At 45.2% G+C, this 22,384-nt stretch overlaps 1 protein-coding gene across 5 annotated transcripts in view; it reads left to right on the plus strand.

Moving 5' to 3' along the window:
- Positions 1-6,959: 6,959 nt before the first annotated feature.
- The window catches only part of SAMD4A (sterile alpha motif domain containing 4A), a 226,913-nt gene continuing 211,488 nt past the window's right edge, over positions 6,960-22,384 (plus strand). For 4 of the 5 annotated variants that reach the window (XM_061428942.1, XM_061428948.1, XM_061428941.1 and 1 more), the window contains exons 1-2: positions 6,960-7,051; positions 8,259-8,891. In XM_061428942.1, coding sequence (XP_061284926.1) covers positions 8,696-8,891 — 196 coding nt within the window. In that variant the 5' untranslated portion in view covers positions 6,960-7,051; positions 8,259-8,695. The remainder of the gene's footprint in view (positions 7,052-8,258; positions 8,892-22,384) is intronic. The other variant, XM_061428949.1, reaches the window with a different exon arrangement.

Here is a 22,384-nt window from a genome sequence, read left to right on the forward strand (position 1 = left end):
TAGTAAAAAAAGTAATTGCTGTTTTGCATTGTTGAATGTTGCCATTTGATATTGGAATGCATTCTTAAACAAATGTGGTTATACATCATTTTCATGTCCATTTCTCGCTTTATGTTTTCTTTTGCTAATGACATACCTGCTGTTTATCTTATGTTTATTTTAGACTATAGAAATAATGTTAGACAAAAAGCAGATTTGAGCAATTTTTTTATTGGAGTTCAAAATGAGTCATAAAGCAGCAGAGAAAACTCAAGACATCTACAATGCATTTGGCCCAGGAACTGCTAATGAGATGAACGTACAGGGCAGTGGTGGTTGAAGAAGTTTTGTAAAGGACACAGACTTGAAGATGAGGAGCATAGTGGCTGTCCATTGGAAGTTGACAAGGACCAATTGAAAGCAATCATCAAAGCTGACTTTCTTACAGTACGTGAGAACTTGCCAAAGAACTCAACATGGACCATTCTATGGTCACTAGGCATTTAAAGCAAATTGGAAAGGTGAAAAACCTCGATAAGTGGGTGCCTCATGAGCTGACCACAAATTAAAAATAATAATAATAATAATAATTTTGAAGTTGTCAAATAAGTTGTCTTCTCTTATTCTACACGACAACAACGAACCATTTCTTGATCAGATTGTGACATGCAATGAAAAGTGGATTTTGTACAATAATCTGCAAGACCAGCTCAGTGGTTGGACTGAGAAGAAGATCCAAAGTTCTTCCCAAAGCCAAACTTGCACCAAAGAAAGGTCATGGTCACTGGTGGTCCGCTGCTGCTCTGATCCACTACAGCTTTCTGAATCCCAGCGAAACCATGACATCTGAGAAGTATGCTCAGCAGATCGATGAGATGCACCACAAACTGCAATGCCTGCAGCTGTCACTGGTCAACAGAAAGGGCCCAATTCTTCTCCACGACAATGCCTGACTTGCACAATCAGTGCTTCAGAACTGGGCTATGAAGTTTTTCTTCATCTGCCATATTCACTTGACTTCTCACCAACTTGACTCCCAGTTCTTAAGGCACCTTTTTGCAGGGAAAATGCTTCCACAACCAGTTGGAGGCAGAAAATGCTTTCCAAGATTTCCTCGAATCCCGAAGCACAGAGTTCTACACTATAGGAATAAACAAACTTATTTCTCACTGGCAAACTGTGTTGTTCTTATTTTAATTAATAAAAATGTGTCTGAGCCTAGTTATGATGATTTAAAATTCATGGTCCAAAACTGCAATTACTTTTGTGCCAACCTCATATTTAAAACCGTGGACATGTTTCAAGTGCATTTTCAGTTCAAAAAGATACTGGCAGTTCTTAAATCAACAACAAAGATCAGAATTAGGATTTGACTACTTCTAGAACGAATAATTTTTGCTTTCTTTCCTCTCATGATAATCTAGGGCAATTTATCCCTCTAAAAGATCTCCTACTTTCGTAATCCTAACCTATACAAAGCCAATAAATAGGAGTAGTTTACAACACTTATATTTAACCTTTTGACTATATTTATTTGCAAATTTACCTATGATGTAAGATATTTTACTGTAAAAAAACTATAGTTTAATATTTCACACATTTACTTATTTTTAAAAAGTGTGAACCCATCTGCATTTGTGTTTGAAATTGTGGTTCAATTGAATTTGTGTTTTATTTAAGTGCCAGGTAGTAAGTTTGGATTATACTCTTTAGAAATCAGTCAAAAAGACAATTTACCTGACTGTACACCCTACAAACTAGAGTTCACCTTTCTTATCAAACTCCATTCTAGAGAAAGCTGTCTCAAAAGTTGTCTTCATGCAACATTAATCAGTCTTAAAAAGGAATAACATTCTGATACATGCCATAATGTGGATGAAGCTTGAAAACATTATGCTAAGTGAAATAAGTCAGACACAAAAGGACAATATTTTATGAGTCCACTTATGAGGTACCTAGAATAGACAAATTCATAGAAATAGTGGTGCACAGAGACCGAGGGCAGGGAGGAATGAAGATTTATTGTTTAACAGGTACAGAAATTCAGTTTGGTGAGATGAAAAAGACCTGGAAATGGATACTTCAAGATGGGTGTACAAACAATGTGAATGTACTTCATGTGATGCAATTTTACGCTTAAGACTGGTTAAAAGGGTAAATTTATGTTATATATATTTTACAAAAATTTTAAAAAGCTTTTCCTCATGGATTCAACAAGTCCATCCAATTCATATTCATATTTGACTCCTGAAGAGTAACTAATCACATCTGTTATGGCTTTTGGGTGAAGTGACGTGAAATGAAAACTGCTCAGTCATATCCGACTCTGCAACCCCAGGGACTGTAGCCTGCCAGGCTCCTCTGTCCATGGAATTCTCCAGGCCAGAATACTGGAGTGAGTAGCCTTTTCCTTCTCCCAGGGATCTTCCCAACCTAGGGATCAAACCCAGGTCTCCCACATTGCAGGCGGATTCTTTATGGTATGAGCCACCAGGGAATGGCCTTTGGGTAGTGGCGTTCCTTTTTTGTTTTTTAATTCAAGAAAATTTAATTGAAGGATAATTGCTTTACAATGTTGTGTTGGTTTCTGCTGTACAACAATGCAAATCAGTCATAATTATATACGTATCTCCTCCCTCTTGAGCCTCCCTCTCCCCTCCTATCCCAACTTTATAGGTCATCATGGATAGTTTTCCTACCACTGGGTTTAAGAAGTCTTTTTTTTTTTTTTTCTGGAAAGATCCTCTAAATTGAGTAACTGAAGAAAATCTGAATACTATATTGAGAGTGGTAAGAACTTCAGTGAAAAGCAAAAGCAGATTCCTCAAGAGTCTCACTGCTTTATGCTTTACCACTGGCTGGTCTGGCCAGGTTTACTCGGGTCAGTCAACAGCCCAGGTTGGATGGCATCACCGACTCGATGGACATGAGTTTGAGCAAGCTTCGGGAGTTGGTGATAGACAAGGAAGACTGGTGTGCTACAGTCCATGTGGTCGAAAAGAATCAGACATGACTGAGCGACTGAACTGAACTGAGTCAGCAGCCATGATCCTGGTGCCGGTATAAAACGGTGTTAGGGATATAGGAAATTGGTGCTGGCCATTAGCTCTCTACCCTGGGCTAACAGAATACCGGCTTTCTCTCTGAATGTGTGCCCCTGCCAACACTGAGATATTTCTGAACTCCTTCTAATGAGATCTGAACTCAAGTTTAGTCTCCCTAAGCCGCGGCTCCTGGGCCTCACCCAGTTTGCCTTTCACTGTTGCTATCTTAGCAGACCTGACTCCTGATTTAGCCTTCCCACATTCCATCTGTCACCAGTTCTGCAGTTTCTTCCTCCACATCACTCTCTTCATCCCCTCGAATCCTAATTCAAGCCCTGGCAATCCTCTCCTAGGCCTTATTACAGGGCTTTTGAGAGGGCACGTTTTTGAAGAATGAAAAAGCCTGTTTATGAGGCAGACCCAAGATGTAAATTAGCCAAATTAACATACTCTGTGCCTACAAAGAAGGAAAACTATATTATATATAAAAATACATATCAAGTACCTATTATGTACAAAGTAACGTGCCAGTTACTTTCAGACCTCCTAACAAGTTTATGAGAGCAGGCGTTATAATTATTTTTCAATAATATTCTCAATACAGAAACTACTTGACTGGAGCTGTGCTTACTCTTCAGGAAGCACACTAGATCCTAGCGGCAAATATTACAGAGAGTGAGTTCCATCTGAGGCAGATGCCAGCTTGGCTCACTTTCAATCAGTCTTCAGATTTCCTCACTCCTGGGTACTTCTGTTCAGTCACCCAAGTCTAATATTTTCATAGTCAAATCCTTCTCTACTGCTTGGCCAGCATAGCTTATTCTTGCCTCCATGCTCATCAGTTCTGCACCTTTCTGAGTACAGTGTACAGAGAAGTATCTGGGCTTGTCTCCTGGGCTTCCCTCCCTGCCAGCCATGTTTCTAGCTCATCTATTAATAAAATCCCACTTCTCCTATGTTACTGCCTAATCATCTATTCTCTGGAAGTTAGAATTTGCACTAAAACTCCTTTTCCAAGTCATGTGGGTATTTAGTCATTGTTAGCCACTTCTTAATCTTTCCAGGTGGTGCTAGTGGTAAAGAATCTGCCTACCAATGCAGGGAATGTAAGAGACATGGGTTTGATCCCTGGGTCAGGAATATCCCCTAAAGGAGGAAATGACAATCCACTCTATTATTCTCACTTGGAAAATCCCATGGACAGAAGAGCCTGGAGGGCTACAGTCCATGAGGTCGGCAAGGAATCGGACTGAGTGTCCAATTCAATGACTGAGTGTCTGAGCACAGCCACTTCTTCAGTAAAGTTCAGTTCAGTTGCTCAGTCGTGTCCGACTCCTTGCGACCCCATGAATCGCAGCACGCCAGGCCTCCCTGTCCATCACCAACTCCCGGAGGTCACTCAGACTCACGTCCATCGGGTCAGTGATGCCATCCAGCCATCTCATCCTCTGTCGTCCCCTTCTCCTGCCCTCAATCCCTCCCAGAATCAGTGTCTTTATCCATAAAAACTGGGTAGAGGTTTGAATAGGAAAAATCCGTATTAAGACAAAAATATATATTTAACTGAGAGTATTGGTTTCCTTCCTTCAGTGTGACTTCACTCTGTGAGGAAGTGAAGCAGCCTCACTGGGTTTCATCTCCACTCTGGGTTTCATCTCCACTACTAGGGGAAAGGCCCAGAGGCAAGGGAAGGCACAAGTATTGTGAACCCACAAAAACAAGGCAGGTTGGCAACTCATTGACGCTCCTTTTTGTATTTTTCAAAAAATAGCCAAAAAATTAGCTAAATCTTTCCTTAGGTCAAAGGCTGCTGTAAGCAGTACACTTTTCCAGTAGGTGGCAGTATTTTCTTTCTTCAGTTTAAATAGACTTCAATTCGCCTGTTTGTTTTTTAGTTTTACTATTGAGTTAGTAAACTGCAGGTGACAATAATTAATGAAAGTGACTTTTCCCACTTTCTTTAAAAAACAAAACAAAACAAAACACTCTCGGAGGCTTCCGGAAGCCCCAGGTGGGCAATTTCTGTTTTGGTTGCAGTTGATGGCAAGGTGTATACTGAGATAGCCTGTGCTGGAAACCTTTTCCCCATTTTCTGATAGCGATTATTACTAAGTACTAGCTAGTGATAATAACATTTTGGAGAAAATACTTCAAGATTTCCTGCTTCTGTAATAATAAGACAAAACAAAATTAAAACGTTGACTCTAGAATTCTTGTTTTGGGGGTAAAATATTCATTAAATTATGCAGATACCTTTCCTGGCTGGCTAATAATGAGCTTAAGAAAATTATTCACATACCCTATTTTAATGGTAACACCTAAATTTCTGCAGCTCCACAGACCTTTCAATACCCCAGCAGATGGTTAGGTGCTGTCACGTGTCTCACAGAACTAAATGGTGCAGAAACTAGGTTTGAGGGAGGAAGAAAGAAATGATTGAAAATCCAGGGACATAGGCTGGAGTTAAAGAAGGAAGTGTTAAATCCGTGGATAATATCTCAGACACTTTATCTTCAACACTACTGTATTAGCGAGAGTAAAGAGGCTGGATTTGAAGCATGCGTTTCACAAATGTCTCAAAGTACTCATAAAGAAAGCCACAGGTTGCTGGAGAAATGTTCGAGGGCTCTGTGTTTTCACTTAAAACATGGGGGAATTGTCTGGATTTGGTCACCAAGTCCTCTTGTGCATATTCAATTAATATCAGAAGGCACCGAGATTTTTAGGTTTTAGGGTATTTTTAACCAGTTCTCTACTTTGGAGATCAGCCGAGGCCACTTTCCCAGACCTCCCTGTGCTGCCTGGCCTCAGCGCTGCACCCCCCACCCCACAATTCCACCCCACCCCCTGGCGCGGGCGGCGAGGACCTCTGAAGCCCCCTGCCCGGCCCAGGCCTCGCGCACTCTGCAGGGCCAGGTGAAGGCTGCCCAGCCCTGCGACGACGCAGACGCGCTGACAGGTGGCCTCGCCCGCCTCCTTGCCGCCCGCGGCGGAGCTCCTCTCCGCTCCAGGCCCGCAGCCGGAGCCGCAGCCGCAGCCAGGGCGCCAGGCATAGTTTCCCGGAGGGTCCCCAAAGTCGGGCGGCTTCCCCAGGGGAGAGCGAGGCCCCAAAGGGGCCGGGGCCACCCACAAGAGCAAAGGACATCTGAGATCCGACCCGGGCGAGGGGTGAGCAGCCCGGGAACTTCTCGCGCTCACAGGACATGGGCCGCACGGAGCCTCGTGCCCAGGCACTTTCCAGCCCTACAAACGACCCCTCGGCCTCCTCCGCCCTTTGCTTCTGCGACCCCCGGAATCCGACCACACCCCCAGCGTCCTTGACCCTAGGTCTCTGCCCACCCCTGGGCCCCAGTAGGGCCGAGGGGTCACCGGAGTCCGCGCACCACATTCACAAGGACGAGCAGCCGGTGGCAGCACCGCCCCCGCTCAAGCACCCTCCGGGTCCCCTCCCGTCCGCACTCCGGCTGCTCAAGCGCCCTGGCCCCTCCAGAACAGGCAAACAGCAGAGGGCAGGAATTTACTTGGATCCCTCCCCTTCCCCAAACTTCTTCCCTCTCCGCCCCGCCGTTCCTCCAACCCGACCCCTCTGCGCCATCTGGCTCCTCCCTCTCCGCTCTCCTCCCCTTTTCTGGTCCCCACTTAGGAATCCACCTCCCCCCACCCCCGCCGCCGGCCGGGTCCGGGGATCCTCCCCCGACTCCCCCCGCGTGCCGCCGCCGCCGCCGCCCGGGTTCCTCTCCCCCCGCTTGGGCGCTCCCTGCCAAGCCCATGATGTAATGGTGTATGTTAATCAGTAGCATGTGGGGAGCTCCGGCTCGGGCGGCTCAGTCCTCCGCGAGCCTACACTGGAGGCAGCAGGAGCGGCGGCGGCGGCGGCCCGATCCCGTAGCGCCGCACTCTCTCCGCGCCGCCCGCCCCGACGGCATGGCCCGCAGCCCGCCCTCCGGGCGCCCCCAACCTCGCTGAGAGCCACAGCCGCCCCGGACCCGCGCGTGGGGCCCCGAGCCGCCGGGATGAGCCGCTCCGAGGTGAGCGCACTCTGTCCTACGCCCCAGGCCCGGGGGCCCGCGGTCTCTGGGTCCGCTTCCCGGGGGCCTTCCCCCGCTTCCGCTCGAGAAGTTCTGGGAACCGGGAAACAGGGGTGCTGAGAGCGAGCCGCCCCTCGAGGGCTGGCCGAGTCGCTGGGCTCTCTCTACTTCGCCGCTGGCGGCCACCCGGACAGGGTTAGGACTGGGGGAGCCCTCGAAACCGAACTTTTCTTCTTCGCGGTCGTTCGGGGGCGTGTGCCGGCGGCACTGAGCCGCAGTCCCCACGGAACCGCCCTGCCCGCTGGGGGAGGCAGTGCTGTGGGCGCCGACTGTCTCCGCGCTCGGCGTGCGCCAGTGGCCGTGCCGACCTCGGCCTGGGACGCGCGGGCCAGGCGCTGGGCCGACCGGACCCGCCCATAGGCGGCGGGAGCTGGGGCAGGATGCCTACAGCACACACTCGAGTACACACGCACGCACACGCACGCACACATCTGATCGCTCAGGGCGAAGCGGACCCTCAGAGACCTCCCGGGTGGGCTGGAGCCGAGCGGCTCGCGGGAGCCGAGGCTCCGGCTGCGCCTCTGCCCGCTGGGCGCTGAGCTCTGGGTGGGGAGAGTTTATTTTTGTCTCGAGCTGCTGCCGCGGCTGCTCACGGCCTAAATCCAGAGGGGCGCCTGGCGGTGGAGATGCTGGCTGTTGCTGTAGATGGAGCTGCAGCCGTTCGGCTGCTTCTCCGAGAGGAGGAGGAGGAAGAGGTGGCGGAGGAGGAGGAGGGAGAGGAGGAGGAGGAAGGAACTCGGGCTGCCGCGCCTCCGCCTCTGCTTTGCATTAGCCCCCACCCCCACCCCCGCGCCCCTTCGCAGCCGCAGTGCAAGTTTTCTGCGCGAGGAAGATCTGTTGCTGGTGCGGGCGTTTGCAGGCACAGCCCCCGAGGCCACCCCGGGCGGGGTGTGTGGGGAGCACTAGCCGTTCGCAGCGGCAGCAACAGGAAGCCGTGCGGTCTTCCTCACGCACCTGGGAAGGAGGCTTCTTGCCTTTCCCAGAACGAGAATAGCTCCTCTCCAGCATCCGGGTGCGGAGGGGGCGGCCGGAATTTGGGGGACTAAGACCCCGCGGCGCGCCCCCCTCCGCCCCCTCAGATGCACTCGCTTCCCGGCGCACTCCCTCGCTGGCCGAGGTCTCACTGCAGCCTTTTCTCTCCTTCCAGTGGTGATCGCCACTCGGGAATGCGGGTGTGAAGGGTCCGAGCTGCTGCCCAGCAGGGAAGAGACCCCGGGACGCCGGAAATCACCATCCCGAAGCTGCGAGAAGAGGGGAGGGGGAAAGACAGCCTTCTTCATTCAGTTTGTGTGCCTTGTGGGGAAATTTTTTTTTTAATCGTTATTTTTTTAAAAAAGAAATATTTCCGTGCTACTGTCTGTCATCATCTCTGGGGAAATCAGCCAGAACCACCAGAACGTAACTGAAACCAGACGAGAGAGGCAGGAGCCGAGGCAGTACCTGCAGCGTCCGGGCACCAGAGCCACCTTGGAACGGGAACGCGTCTCCGGCGGCCGCGGGGCTGCGGCTCCGCCAAACTTTGGGGCGGGCGGGGCGGGCTGGGGCGCCCCGGGGGCTTTGTAGACTGAGGGCCGCCCCCTAACCATGATGTTTCGCGACCAGGTCGGGGTGCTGGCGGGCTGGTTTAAGGGCTGGAACGAGTGCGAGCAGACCGTTGCGCTGCTGTCGCTGCTCAAGCGCGTGAGCCAGACCCAGGCCCGCTTCCTCCAGCTTTGCCTGGAGCACTCGCTGGCCGACTGCGCCGAGCTGCACGTCCTCGAAGGCGAGGCCAACAGTCCGGGTAAGTGCTCGGCCGCCGCCGCCGTCCCGCGGTCCCGGTTCCCCTCCCCACCTCCAACCGCCGCTGCCCAGCCTCGGGCCTGGCCCCGCCCCAGATCGCCGGTCCTTGGGGACCGAACCACCGCGGCCCCCGGGTCCTTGGCATCTCCCCCGCAAGCCGCCCGCGCCCCAGGCCGTGCCGCCCACTTACCTCCGCTGGCAGCTTCGGGGTTTTTTTTGCCCACTGTCAACTCCTTCAGTTCATTCCGTGTGGTAGCTACGGTAGCATGAATGATTGATTTTTCTCTCATGCAGTTTCCTGGGAAATAATTAAGTCAGGTCACGTAGAGTCTGGATTTTCTGGGCTTTTTTTCTTTCCTCCTTTTGGGCAACGTGGCTCTCTGGATTTCAGCAACACAGGAAGAAGCCTGAGACTGCCCTTCAGAAGCTGAGCTTTGATTAGGCTGTATGAGTAACATATGAAAACCCAATTTTACATTCATTTTTTTCCCCTCCACCGATATTCCAATTTGAGAGCTCTGTTTTCAGAATAATTTGTAGGTGATGTTACAGACTATTAAAATGATATTTGCATTTCATATACTACGTGGTTATACTTAACTATCACGACTTTGTTTATATTGATACGCGTCTTATAGAAAGGGTCTCATAGGGAGCAGGCATGAATCAGTGTCTTTAACGGTTTTGTCAGGAAACTTTACTGAACATAACAGAATTGTTTCCTGTTACCCTGCTATTGTATTTACAGACACCTCAACTAGTATAGAAAGTGAATATACTGAGATATATTCAGCAGTTTGCTATTTGCTAGCATGGGTGGTGACAGACTGGAATTATATCCGGGACTGGGGGTAGGGGGTGAGGGTGGGGGTTGGGGAAAGGTCTGTTGGTTGTTATTTGGGATGGGGAAATTCTTTAGTTCATGCTGCAGCAGGATGGTGAACAGAGCCCCCAGTGTTTATGCAGAGAAAAGAATGCAGGGTCCTCTTCCAGCTGTTCCATGTTAGAGCCGCCAGCCTGCAAGACTCAGCAGAGGTCTGGGCTGCCATTTGATGACAAGGTCCAGTTCAGGGCAGCAGGGCCTGGGAGACACCAAAGTGAGTGTGCTGACGGGCCGCAAGAGGGAGGCTGGTCTGCTGCTCACTCCTCCTCCCTGGTGTGGTGCTCACAATGCTGGACACACTAGGATGGGATGTTTCCATATATAGAATCATAGGCTGGCAGTGACCACTGGAAATCTTCACAGGCCTTTTCCTGACCAGACAGGACTGCACCCAAAGGATCCAGCGCTGCCTAGTATGGTGGGCCATTCCGAGGGAAAGCCCACAAAGCCCTAGGGGATTCAGCCTGAACCTAACAGCCCACCCTGGGTGTTACTCACAAGGGTGGCCATGGCAGGGCCCCCTTCCCCTTCAGTTCTGTCTTTACACATAGCTGGAGGACCAGCCTCCTTCATCAGGGTGTGGAAATATAACTAGGATAACTGATGACCTACTCTCTTTACTCCCATTCTCAATGTGACAGGGTAGCCTGGATCACCTGCTTGGTTTTGCTTTCTCAGGTTTGATGAACAAGGTTATATAAACTTTAAGTACAATTTAAGTACAGTAATTTATGTTGAATGCTTGACCTCAGTGCTTGTAGGGACTGTTTAAAATAATGATATTAACCTTTAGGTTACTCACACGTTTGAGCAACCATTTTTCCCTTTGAGTAAAAGAGAAGACTTTTCCCTAGTATAGCAGCCATCAGTTTAGTAAGTCAATAGATGTGTGAAATTAAAAAGAAATTTCTTAGCCTAGGTATCTAATAATGTAATAAACTGAGAAAAAACTGAACTTCTGTGAGTTTAAAAAAATCATTTGGTAATTTTTCCCCTACATTTTTTTTTTTAACCATATTTACTTGTGTAAGCTACCTACCTGGTCATGATGCTAAATGCTGTAAATATATGAAACCGTAACTATTATGTAATATAGGGAGCATTTTCCAGTTTCGGGATTAATCTTTCAACCTGAATATTTTGCTTCCTTGGAAACTTTGCATTTGTTTTGTTGTTTGGCAAGTACAGAAATTCATTAGTGAGGTCATGTGATAGTTTGGTTTACATCTGCATTAGGAGGGGGATCATAAAGAGCAATAAGATTTGTCACAGAATGCCTGAGTCTGGAGCACAGCTCTCTTAAGTATCTGGAACCTAGCCGAGAACCAAGAAAGGGGCAAATATGCCTACTCAGCAACCGAAATAGATGGCATAAAGTCTGGGAGAATACTTCAGACCCTCTTTCGGAACTTACTCTTATTTTAAATAACAGTCCTAACTTTTTTTTTTTTTTTTCTTATTTGACAAATGATCTATAGCACATACACGGTAGCAGAATTTAGAATGGGGTGAGGAGCTGCTGTAACCAACAGTGAAAACTGACCCCTGACAGTTTGACAACTAGGAAATAGGAAAATTATAGCTTTAAATATAAGAACTGGGAGCAAAAGCCCTGAAGGTTTGGGAATATTAGGGTAGGGATTCTCAACTGGCCTTTCAGACATTACTTTGCAATTAGCTAAGTCCATAATTGCTATTTACCATTAATGAGAGTGAAGGACCAAAAAAATGACCAAAAAAGATACATTTTTAAATACATTCTTTGGGAAGGAAGGGAAATCTGCCATAAACACTGCAAATACTAACTCTCAAGGTAATTAACCTCCAAAGCTCTTTTGGTATGTAAAGCTATTACCCATTCAGAAAACTAGGCTGTTAGAATGACTCATTCATTGGCTGGCTGATTTTTCCTATACCAAAATCCTCATATATCACTTACCTTATTTTGTAATTATGAGTTAAACAAACACATATTTCTTCTGGAGTTGAGAGATTTTAAAATGTGGTAAATGAGAATGAAATTCATATCTGGGGCTTGATGTCAGTATAACAGAATTAGTGTACACTTGGCTTTGTTTTCTCCAGGACCAACTTTAAATAGGGAGATAATCCTTCACATTAAACATGGTTTATTTGAAATCTGTGGAATGTATTTTGATACTAACTTTCTGTTCTTTTAAATTTAGTGTTTATTGAGATTCTAGAGGTTCACTGGTTCATCCTTTGCCTCAGGTTCACAGTCATCAGAGATCCAAAGACATCCTTTAGTTAGTCCTTACGGATGTGTGGTTCACTCCGGATTTAGTCAGTGGTTACTGGTCATGATCAGTTCTGTGAGATAGAAGGTTGTTTCTAGAACCCTCATAACCTCAGATACGTGTCTTTCAGCCACCAGCCTAGGTTACAAGTTAGCATTGTGATTTCTGCACAGTCTTAGTATGTAGATGACTGTTTCTGATGCTAAAATGTCATTTGATACCTAAAAATGGAACCTGTTGACTTTACTTGCAGTTCTTCAAAGAAAAATAGATTCTGTGGCACTGGTGTATGACTTTTGTCATTTAAACTTGAAATGTATTTTCCAGTGGAAATAGTGTAATAAATGGAGATTCACAAGTGAATCCACAGACTTACTAACTAACAAAGCAGTTCATATTTTGTGGAGAAATTGCATGTTTGTAATAAATAAATGGCAAAAGGATGGTTACTGTATTTATAAATAAATACAAGAGAAAAGATTACCTGAAATGGTAATGTTGGAGATAAAGCTAATTGTGGAGAATGAAAAGAACTTGTGGGTGTATTTATTCTCTTTAGAGGATAAAGATGTTAATTCTATGATTTTTTTTTATGATTTTTGGTTTCCGTAGTAGAGGTATGCTGCATCTGAGTTGATTTTTTAAGTCAAAATTGAGTAAAAGGAAAGCAAAAGAGCATGGGCTTTCCTGATGATATTTCTTGGATAAGATCTTGTTTGTCGTTCTTCTGCTTTTTCATTCAACAAACACTTACTGACTGCCTACTAGTTTCCTGGCCTTGTGTCATGCAGTGGGAATGCAAAGGTAACTTGCTATATTCCCATGCCTGGTCCATGGATACCCAGTGTTGAGTAAATGACTAATACCGTATCACAGGTGCAGAGGCATAGCAATAAAAAGGGTGGTGGGGTGGGGATTCTGGAAACACTATAAACATACAGGTAACTGCCTGAGGGAATCAGGGAAAACCCCACTGCAGAGGATATAGCTTGAGCTGAATTTTGAAGGGTGAATAGGAGTTGGTTTAATATATAAAGAGGATTGCAGAGAGCAGGCATGAAGCTGTTTTCCAAGCAGAAGAGATACCATTCGTAGAAATGTTGTCTTATGAAAGGGCCTGGTTGTGTGCAAGAAATAATGAGTTCTTAGTGGTTGGAAGGCTGTAGAATGCTGGGCTGTAAGAGACAGAAGTTAAAACAGAAGTGATGTTTGTGCAGGACTTTGCAAACTAAGGAATTTGATTTAATCCTGCAGAGATGATAGAGAACCCAAGAAGACTTTTAGGCAGAGGTGTCCTGAGAATGAGGAAAGAGGAAGAGAGTTAAAAGATGAAAGAGGGGTTTGTGTGTGTGTGTGTGTTTACACTTTTGGGAAAGCTTTCTAAGGTATGCATGATTTTCTGAAAGGCGAACATGGGAGGAGTGAGGCAGATTTCCATCCTGGCTTCATGGTGGTGTCATCAGCCCAAGGCAGCTTTGTTGCCCTCAGCATTGCTGTACTGGGGAGAAGGAAGGGTTGAGATAGTGAGGAAAAGAAGGTATTATCAGGTGGCCATTTATTTATATCCATAGGAGGGAATATGTCTAGAGGATTCCTAGAGTATGAATGTTGAAATCAATCAGACTAGGCTGGTCAATTAATTTCTGAGTCTTTGTTGTAGTTCAGTCACTAAGTCATATCTGACTCTGTGACCCCATGGACTGCAACATGCCAGACTTCCTTGTCCTTCACTATCTCCTGGAGTTTGCTCAAATTCATGTCCGTTGAGTTGGTGACGCTAACTATCTCATCCTCTGCCACCTGGTTCTCTTTTTGCCTTCAATCTTTCCCAGCATCAGGGTCTTTTCCAGTGAGTCAGTCAGGTGGCCAAAATAGTAGAGCTTCAGTTTCAGCATCAGTCCTTCCAGTGAATTTCAGGGTTGATTTCCTTTAGGATTGATTGGTTTGATCTCCTTGCTGCTCAAGGGACTCTCAAGACTCTTTTCCAGCACCACAGTTCAAAAGCATCAATTCTGCATTGTTCACCCTTCTTATGGTTTGACTCTTACATCCATACATGTCTACTGGAAAAACCATAGCTTGTCTGTAGAAGGGAGCTAACAAAACTTTGTTATTGTCTGGAAGCTACTTGTTAACAATTCAGTGAAGATCTATTCTTTCCCCCAGGTTTAAATTTTCCTGTATTAATATGGAATTTATATAAATAATGTTTTCCTAAATAAGACATCTTTTATTTAAAGGATTATCTGAACGAGATCAAAGATGATTTGGAACCCTGAAAAGATACATCTACTTCGTTCTACTTCCTGTATTTTAGATGGCGCTGGTGGTACAGAACCTACCTGCCAGTGTAGGAGATGCAAGAGATGCAGGTTCAATCCCTGGGTTGGGAAGACCCCTTGAAGAAGGGAATGGCTACCTGCTCCAGTATTCCTGCCTGGAGAATCCCATGGACAGAGGAGCCTGGCAGGCTACAGTCCATGGGGTCTCAAAGAGTTGAACACGACTGAAGTGACTTAGCACACAGCACTTTGTTCCACCTCCTATATTTTAGCTGTATTGTTCTATTCTATATCATTATTGTTGTTCAGTCATGAAGTCGTATCTGACTGTTTGGGACCTGAAGCATGCCAGGCTTCCCTGTCCTTCACTATTTTTCACAGTTGTGCTCAAACTCATGTCCATTGATTCAGTGATGCAATCCAACCATCTCATTCTTTGTTGCTCGATTCTCCTCTGGCTCTCAATCTTTCCCAGCGTCAGGTTGGGTCCTAAAAAAGACACCACTGAAATCAATTTTCCCAAGTAACTTGTCAACACTTTTCCCCTTTCGTTGGTGAACATGAAAAGGAGAAATCATTTTGTGGAATGAAATGTATAGGGACTTTATATCTGAAACACGTTTTACTTTGAGTGTTGTGATTTTCTTTCCATTGGTCTGGGATGACAGGGAGCAGGTCACACACATTTGTGATCTTGTGAATAAGTTGGATTTGGTTGTTTAGCTTGGATGCTCCAAGGCTTCAGCAGATGAGTATGTGTTATAAATAGGTCCCATCAAAGCAACTAGAAGGCCGACAAACTTAACAGCAGTCAAATTGGTTTGTTTATGTTTAAATAAACAAATGAGAGTGAAATGAGTGTCAGAAGCTCTGAGAAGTAACTGAAAACTCCCTAGTATATCCTGCAGAAGCTTAATTCTAATATGAATTGACAACACTAGAGAAGAAAAAATACATCTCTTCCTTGACCTGAGGAGAAATTTGGAGGTTTTCATCCATGAGGGAAGTGCCTTATGTAGTTCATTTGCTAGGAAAGCTGTCGTGCTCATAAAATCCTTTTTTTCTTTTAAACATATAATTACTTTGAGTTTTTAGTCTTTTCCTTCCTTTCCATCTTTTCTAATCACTCCTTCCAAGTCTGAGTTCATCCGAGTCACATAGATTAAGATGCAGAATCATACGTCTCCTCTGAGCTATTTTTTGCTTCTGTGGAAGCCGCCTGAGGCAGGAATCTCCTAAGGAAAGCAGAACTTTCAGAAGAGGAGCCAAGCTTTCTCTTGGGTTAACCAGTCAGGGTGTGGGCCTTGCCCTGAAGCCTGCACCCCAAGAGCCAGCTCGGAGCACGGAGGAACCTGCTGCTTTTATGTAGGAGCATTTTACTCCTTGGGCTTCCCTGGTGGCTCAGATGGTAAAGAATCTGCCTGCAATGCAGGAGACCTGAGTTCGATCCCAGGGTCGCAAAGATCCCCTGGAGAAAGGAATGGCAGCCCATTCCCATAGTCTTGCCTGGAGAATTCCATAGACAGAGGAGCTGGGCAGGCTACAGTCCATGGGGTCATAAAGAGTCGACTGAGCAACTAACACTTCACTTTCATTTCACTCCTTAGGACTCCTAAGCTAGTTCTAGGGTTTTGTTCTCACCAAGGTACCATCATTTTAATACAGTTTTCCTTGCCTTGGTTTACCAGGGGGATAAAGGCAATCAAATGATTCAGTGGTTTCTTTGATACTATAGATTAAACTGTTAAATGGTACCTGGAGAAGAGTATCTGTTAAGAAACTGTGGGACCAAGTTCCTCAGTACACATAATTCACCAAGTCTTGCAGCCAAGTGCTGGGAGCTGTGTCCAGAGGTGAAGTAGGTGTGATGGTTCCCCTCAGGGATCTTAAACAATGTATAATATATACAGATGATCCCTGACTTATGGTGGTTTGAATTAGACAGTTTTTTGACTTTATGACTCAAAAAGCGATGTGCATTCTGTAGAACTCATTCTTGGAATTTTGTATTTTGATCTTCTCCCAGGCTAGTGATCTTTCTATGTTCCTCTCTGGCGATGCCGGGCAGTGGCAGCCCCCAGTCAGCCACACGATCACCAGAGAAAACAACCAATAGTCTTACAACCATTCTGGACCCATTCTGGTTTTCACTTTCAGTACAGTATTCAAGAAATTACATGAGATATTTTCAACAGTTTATTGTAAAATAGGCGTGGTGTTGGATGATTTTGCCTAACTGTAGGCTAATGTAAGTGTTTGAGCACATTTAAGTGGGCAAAGCTAAGCTAGGTGGGTTAAGTGTAATGAATGCCTTTTCAGCTCCTGATGGGTGTATCAGGAGGCAGTCCCATTATAAGCTGAGAAAGATCTGTGTTTATAATGAATAGACCATAAAGAGTTGCTAAATTCTATGTTTCCAATGAGAGAACAAAACTGGACTCTAGTGAAGGGGAGGGAACAGGATGGGTTGGGTCATCCAAGAAGTAACGGATAAAAGACGTAAACTCGAATCAGTTATTTGGAACAAGTAGCTCTGGAACTTATGAGATTCTTGCCTTTTTAGTACCTTTAATGAGTGTTTCATTAAGAAAACCACACGTATAGGAGGTGTCTGCTGGGCATATAAGGGGCAGGCTTCCTGAGCCTTTGAAGGATGAGTTGGAGTACATTAGAAAGAGGGGAGCCTGGTGCATATTGTCCATCAGGAATCTCTTCTTTAATGGAAGAAGGAGCAATGCAAACATTCCTCAGATTTCTAACATATTTAAAGGAAGAAAATAGTACATCAGCTCACCCCAAATATTTATCCCCAAAATTACCCGTAAAATTATGAGAGTTTTGTTGGCTGCTTTCAGTAGAATACTTTAATATGTTACTTTGATCAGAACTAGCATTAAGAAGAAGCATCTTAAACACAGGAAAAGATTAAAAGTGTCTTAAGCCAGTTTTCAAAATGTAATGTGCATACAGATTGCTTGGGGCTCTTGTTAAACTGAAAATTCTTATTGAGGAGGTCTGTAAGGGGGCCTGAGCGCCTGCATTTCTAGTAAACTCGCAGGTGATACTGCTGCCGCAGGTCTGTACCACACTTTGAGTAGAAAGATCATTGTCTATTAGAGGTGAAAGGTAATTTAGAGGTAATTGGTACATTGGCTTTCAAGTTTTATGGATGAGTATCATGAATTTTTGTTTGCACATGAAAATTTATGTGAAACCTTATGGGAAGTCGATGGTTTCTGCCTCCCAAACCCCATCTCCACCCCCAACACTAACTTTTCAAGGAGCAGTTTGACATCTCTGATTTCCCCAAGCTCAGAGACAGTCAGCCTGAATTGCGTCTGAGATTGAGGAAGGCAGAGCTGGGCTCTGTTGTAGCATTTCCCGAGCTTCTTGGCCATAACCCTGCTGGAATTTCCAGGCATTCTAATGGTCAGTGTCTCATGGAAAATGAGGCATCAGGAAAGATTCATTTTTTGCTGATGCTATGGACTCTAAAGTTGAGCTGGAAAGAGCAGGAGTGTTAATCCCAGAGACCGGATGGGAGAGATCTCTTCCTACTTCCCCAGTATGCTCCTGCGAAGCGCAATCATCGGAATTTCTGAACCAGCTTATCCTGATCTGTCAGTAGAATTCAAGTGTTTGTGTGCGCAGCATAAATACATATAGAATATGTATTTTCATTGTGTACATTTCTATCTGAGTTAGTATGTGCACCAAATATGTGATTTAAATACGTGCCTAGAATGGCAATGTAAAAACCATTTTTGGATTTCTGAAGTTGTAAAGGAATAAGAGGGGAATCATCAGAAGCCTCCATAAATAATGATGTCTCTGAGAAGGAGAAATGGAGAAAAAAAGCAAATTTTGTACCTTGTAAGGATACGTGAGGTCAGCAGTGATTTTGTGGGAGATACCAGAAGAATATCTGGAACTTTATGTATGAACATTTGGATGAGGAAATAGGAAGCAGCCTGGTTTTCCTAAGAATAGGAAGACTGGGTCATGGAGAATTCATGTCATTTCCCTTTTGATGGGAGATAGGAAAGGAAGAGAGATAACATTTTTATTTACGGAGAGACTTCTGTATTCTGAGCAGATTACAGGAATTCTGGTAGGTATCCCGTATCTAAGTATCAGCATAGCCTTTGACAAATCCCCTTACTTCTTGATGAGTAAAACGGAGACCTGGGGGCTAGATGAGAGGCTAATTGTGTGCCCTTAGAGTGACCTCCGATGTTGGCCTTATGGGAGGTCTTTGGTGCTGTGCCCTGGGGCTCACTTGTCCTGCATCATTATTCCTGTTGACTGTGACAGCCTGGAGTCCCCAAGAAAGCAGAGTCCAAGACAGTGGCTGGCATGCAGGTAGTTTATTTTGGGCAGTGATCCTGGGGAACAGGGGTGGGGCTGGGGAGAAGAGAAACAAGGAAGGAGGGGAAGCTGGCACAAGCCTATGTGATCAAGCCAGTCACTGTCGTGAGCTCTGGGGACCTTCTGAGGAGCCAGGCAGTCTGTGCCTCAGAAGGGACAGACACGGTGGGTATTTTATCAATGGGCTCCTCTCTCCTTGGTCAAGAGCTGTCCCAGGGCACTAAGTCCTTGCACTTCCAGGTTTGTACATGTGCAAGTGCTGGCCTTTCCCACAGTGTCCCAGCTGTGGTGTCGGAGGATCCCTAAGGTGGAGAGCTGGAGAGAAGTGGTTTGACGGAGGTGGCATGCTGTCAGCTTACAACTGCTGGAAGCTGGTGGCCACAGCAAGGACGGGGATGTAAAAACTGAGCTGAGAAGGTGTAGTTATTATATATGTGGGTGGACCCTGAGGGGTGGCTCAGGCCTTGATGACAGAATCATGATCCAAAGCATTAGGATATAGCACGATGGCTGTAACACTTCTAAGTAAGATGGGCTCCTATTTCTTGAGCACCTGCTCTGTGCCAGGCACCTTGTTGAATTCTTTGCATACATTATCGCATTTATTCATCCCAGCAACCCTTTGAGATGAGGTGGAAACTGTCATTTTTACGTTCTTCAGGGAAGAAACAAACAGTTGGGCTTCATAACTCCTCCATGTGCTTCTCCTCTGAAGGGATGCAGTATGTATTTCTTTAGAAAGAACGCGTGGCCTCTTAGTGACCTCCAGAGTCCCTTCTAACCTTAAGATTCTATGACTTCTGTGAATCAGGAATAAAGATAAGCAAACTTTTCCAAAACTGTCTAGAGCTGAGGAGAAACAGAGAGAGAGAGAATATGAGTAAATGAATGAAGTAGTGAATGAGTGAGAATGGTCTTAAAGTCTTCTTCAAGTGATTTCCAGTGTATTCCTCCTGGGTTACAGATTTGTGGTGCTTTGTTTAGAAAATACAAAGTAGAGGAGAAGGAAATGGCAACCCACTCCAGTATTCTTGCCTGGAGACTCCCATGGACAGAGGAGCCTGGCAAAAAAAAAGGAAAAAGAAAATACAAAGTAGAGGGATTTTCTGTTCTTTTTTAAAGTAGGCATTGAGGTGAGGCTAAGTCACTATGAAGACTAGGGTCACCATAATTAAAAAGAGATGTAATGAACCCAATTCAGTCTCATTTCTTTTGGGTCACACAGTAACAGTGATAAGTTCTGAGTGTGTCCGTCCTTTATTAGCAAAGTAAATCGTAAATGCAGCCTATGTCTCCAAATCTTTTTTGTTCTCTGTAGTTCTAAAAGTGACTAGAGGGGAGTTTACTGGTGGCCTAGTGGTTAGGGTTCTAGGCTTTCAGTGCTTTGGCCCTGATTCAGTCTGTGGTCAGGGAACTGAGATCCTGCAAGCCACATGACACTGTCTAAATAAATAAAAAGTGACAATAGGATATTCTTTTTATGGTAAGAATATCTTCCATATCTTCGATGAGATATCTTTTATTCCCCCCCCCCTTTTATATCTGTCAGGCACTGTGCAGATAGCTACATACACACACAGATTATTGACTAGATGAATGATATAAAGATGCAGAACTAATGGTTGTGAAAATTAAATGCAATCTATTGTAATAATTAGGTAATGTGCTTATTATTACTGAGAGTCCAGCACATAGTAAGTGCTTAATAACTGGTTTCTTTTGTTTTTATTGGAGTATAATTGTTTACAATGTTGTGTTAGTTTCTGCTGTACAGCAAAGTGAACCAGCTGTGTGTGTACACCCCCCACCCCACCCCTCTAGGTCATCACAAAGCACCGACTGAGCTCTGGCTTAATAACTGGTTTCTGAATTATTATTATATTGTGTATACATATGTATATAAAGCAAGGTAGCATAATACTTTGTAGATAATACAAAGTAGCCCAGGGGCGGGGGAGCCTGGTGGGCTGCCATCTATGGGATCGCGTAGAGTCGGACACGACTGAAGTGACTTAGCAGTAGCAGCAGCATAATACTATGTATATAATACAAAGTAATATAATACTGTGTATCTAATAAAAAGTAGATTTTGTCTCCATTTTACAGGTGAGGAAACTTAAAATGTGCTGAGATCACCAAGGTGTTTGTGATCTAAAAGCCCGTGTTTAATGCTTGCCACTGTAGGAATGCTGCAGATCTTTTCCAGTTCTTGGATAAATAAAATGTTGGTGTTTAAAAGAAAAGTACTTAAGGATATTTAATGGTAGTTCTAGTAACATTTTATAAATTCAGTCTTGGAAGAATTCTTTTCCGCTTGTCCATTTTAATGTTGCTCTTATTTATCACATTTTAATCCTATGTAGCTTGATATGGCTCAGCTTCTTTTTTCCTCTGGCATTAAAAAAAAAATTAAGTAAAAGGCATTGATTCAAACATTTCCCTTCCTATTAGGAAGATTCATGGGACGGGAGGCTTTTACTGCCTCTGTCTGAACAGGCAGGACTTGGGGAAGGAAACAGGCTCGGCAAGCTGCAGAGAGGAAAGGATGAGGAATGTGTTATCTAATAGCTCGTGACATTCTTGACTTTGACAAACTAGCAATTGATGAGCTGGGTCAGGATCTCCTTAGGATTTGGAATGGGGTGAAGCACCAACTTGAGGGCTGTAAATTAAAACAAGCTCTCCCGTTGTTTGTAAATGGTAGACATTTTCTGAAGATTAGTTTAGGAAAACATATGTTATAGGTGGTCTAAGAGTGAGTTCTACTTATTTCATTTTCTAGCAGCATAAAATTAAGGAGGTGAAAGAGACCTTATCTACTCCAGCCCCTCTGTTGAAGATTTGATAAGACTGAGGTCAGCTAAGGGTACCTGCTTGTAGGGAAGGGCTGTTGCTCCACCCAGTTGCTTCCTGACCATCTATGACCTAGACCTCGGTTTCCCGCAACTTTCCCACAACTGAGTCGGCCACCATGGACACCACATTGAATGACTGTGCTGGGCACGGGAGATGTTCTGTTTATTTGATTGTCAAAGACATTGGTCATTGGGATGGTCTCCTTCCTCAAAGTTGTTTCCAGACTCCGCTCTTTTTTGTTTCTTTACTCACCATAAAGCACAGATTTGTTTTCATTGGAGAATGATTAGCATTCATATTTTGAAATGGCAGAGAATTATAGTGTAGGAAGGTTTGGCTTTATTTTGGCATGTTTTTATCACAGTTCTGGTAATGTCCTCTTGGTTTATGCAGGATCTGACTCAGCCACTGGCGTTACCCTAAATCCCAGCAGAGAACTGGATGTCATTTCATGACTGCCCCACTACTTGTAGGAGGGATTTCATTCACTGGTTGTTGGAGCAGTTCCTTTGCACGAAGGTGTGGTGGAGCAGCCGAGACTTGTCCTAAGGATGTCTCCTGGCCCCTCAGGGCTCACTGGCACCCTGCAGACACCTCCTTTACAGCACTTGTCACAAGTCTTTGTCATTGTTCACCCTCCAGACTAGTCTGTATCTTAGTAACTTTAGTCCTCCAGCACCAAATATTGGCTTCCCTGTGGCTCAGATGGTAAAGAATCTGCCCGCAATGCAGGAGACCCAGGTTCCATCCCTGGGTCAGGAAGGTCCCCTGGAGAAGGAAATGGCAACCCACTCCAGTATTCTGGCCTGGAGAATCCCATGGACGGAGAAGCCTGGCGGACTACAGT

Source organism: Bos javanicus, chromosome 10, assembly GCF_032452875.1.
Source record: "Bos javanicus breed banteng chromosome 10, ARS-OSU_banteng_1.0, whole genome shotgun sequence".
In the NCBI taxonomy this organism is placed as follows: Eukaryota; Metazoa; Chordata; class Mammalia; order Artiodactyla; family Bovidae; genus Bos; species Bos javanicus.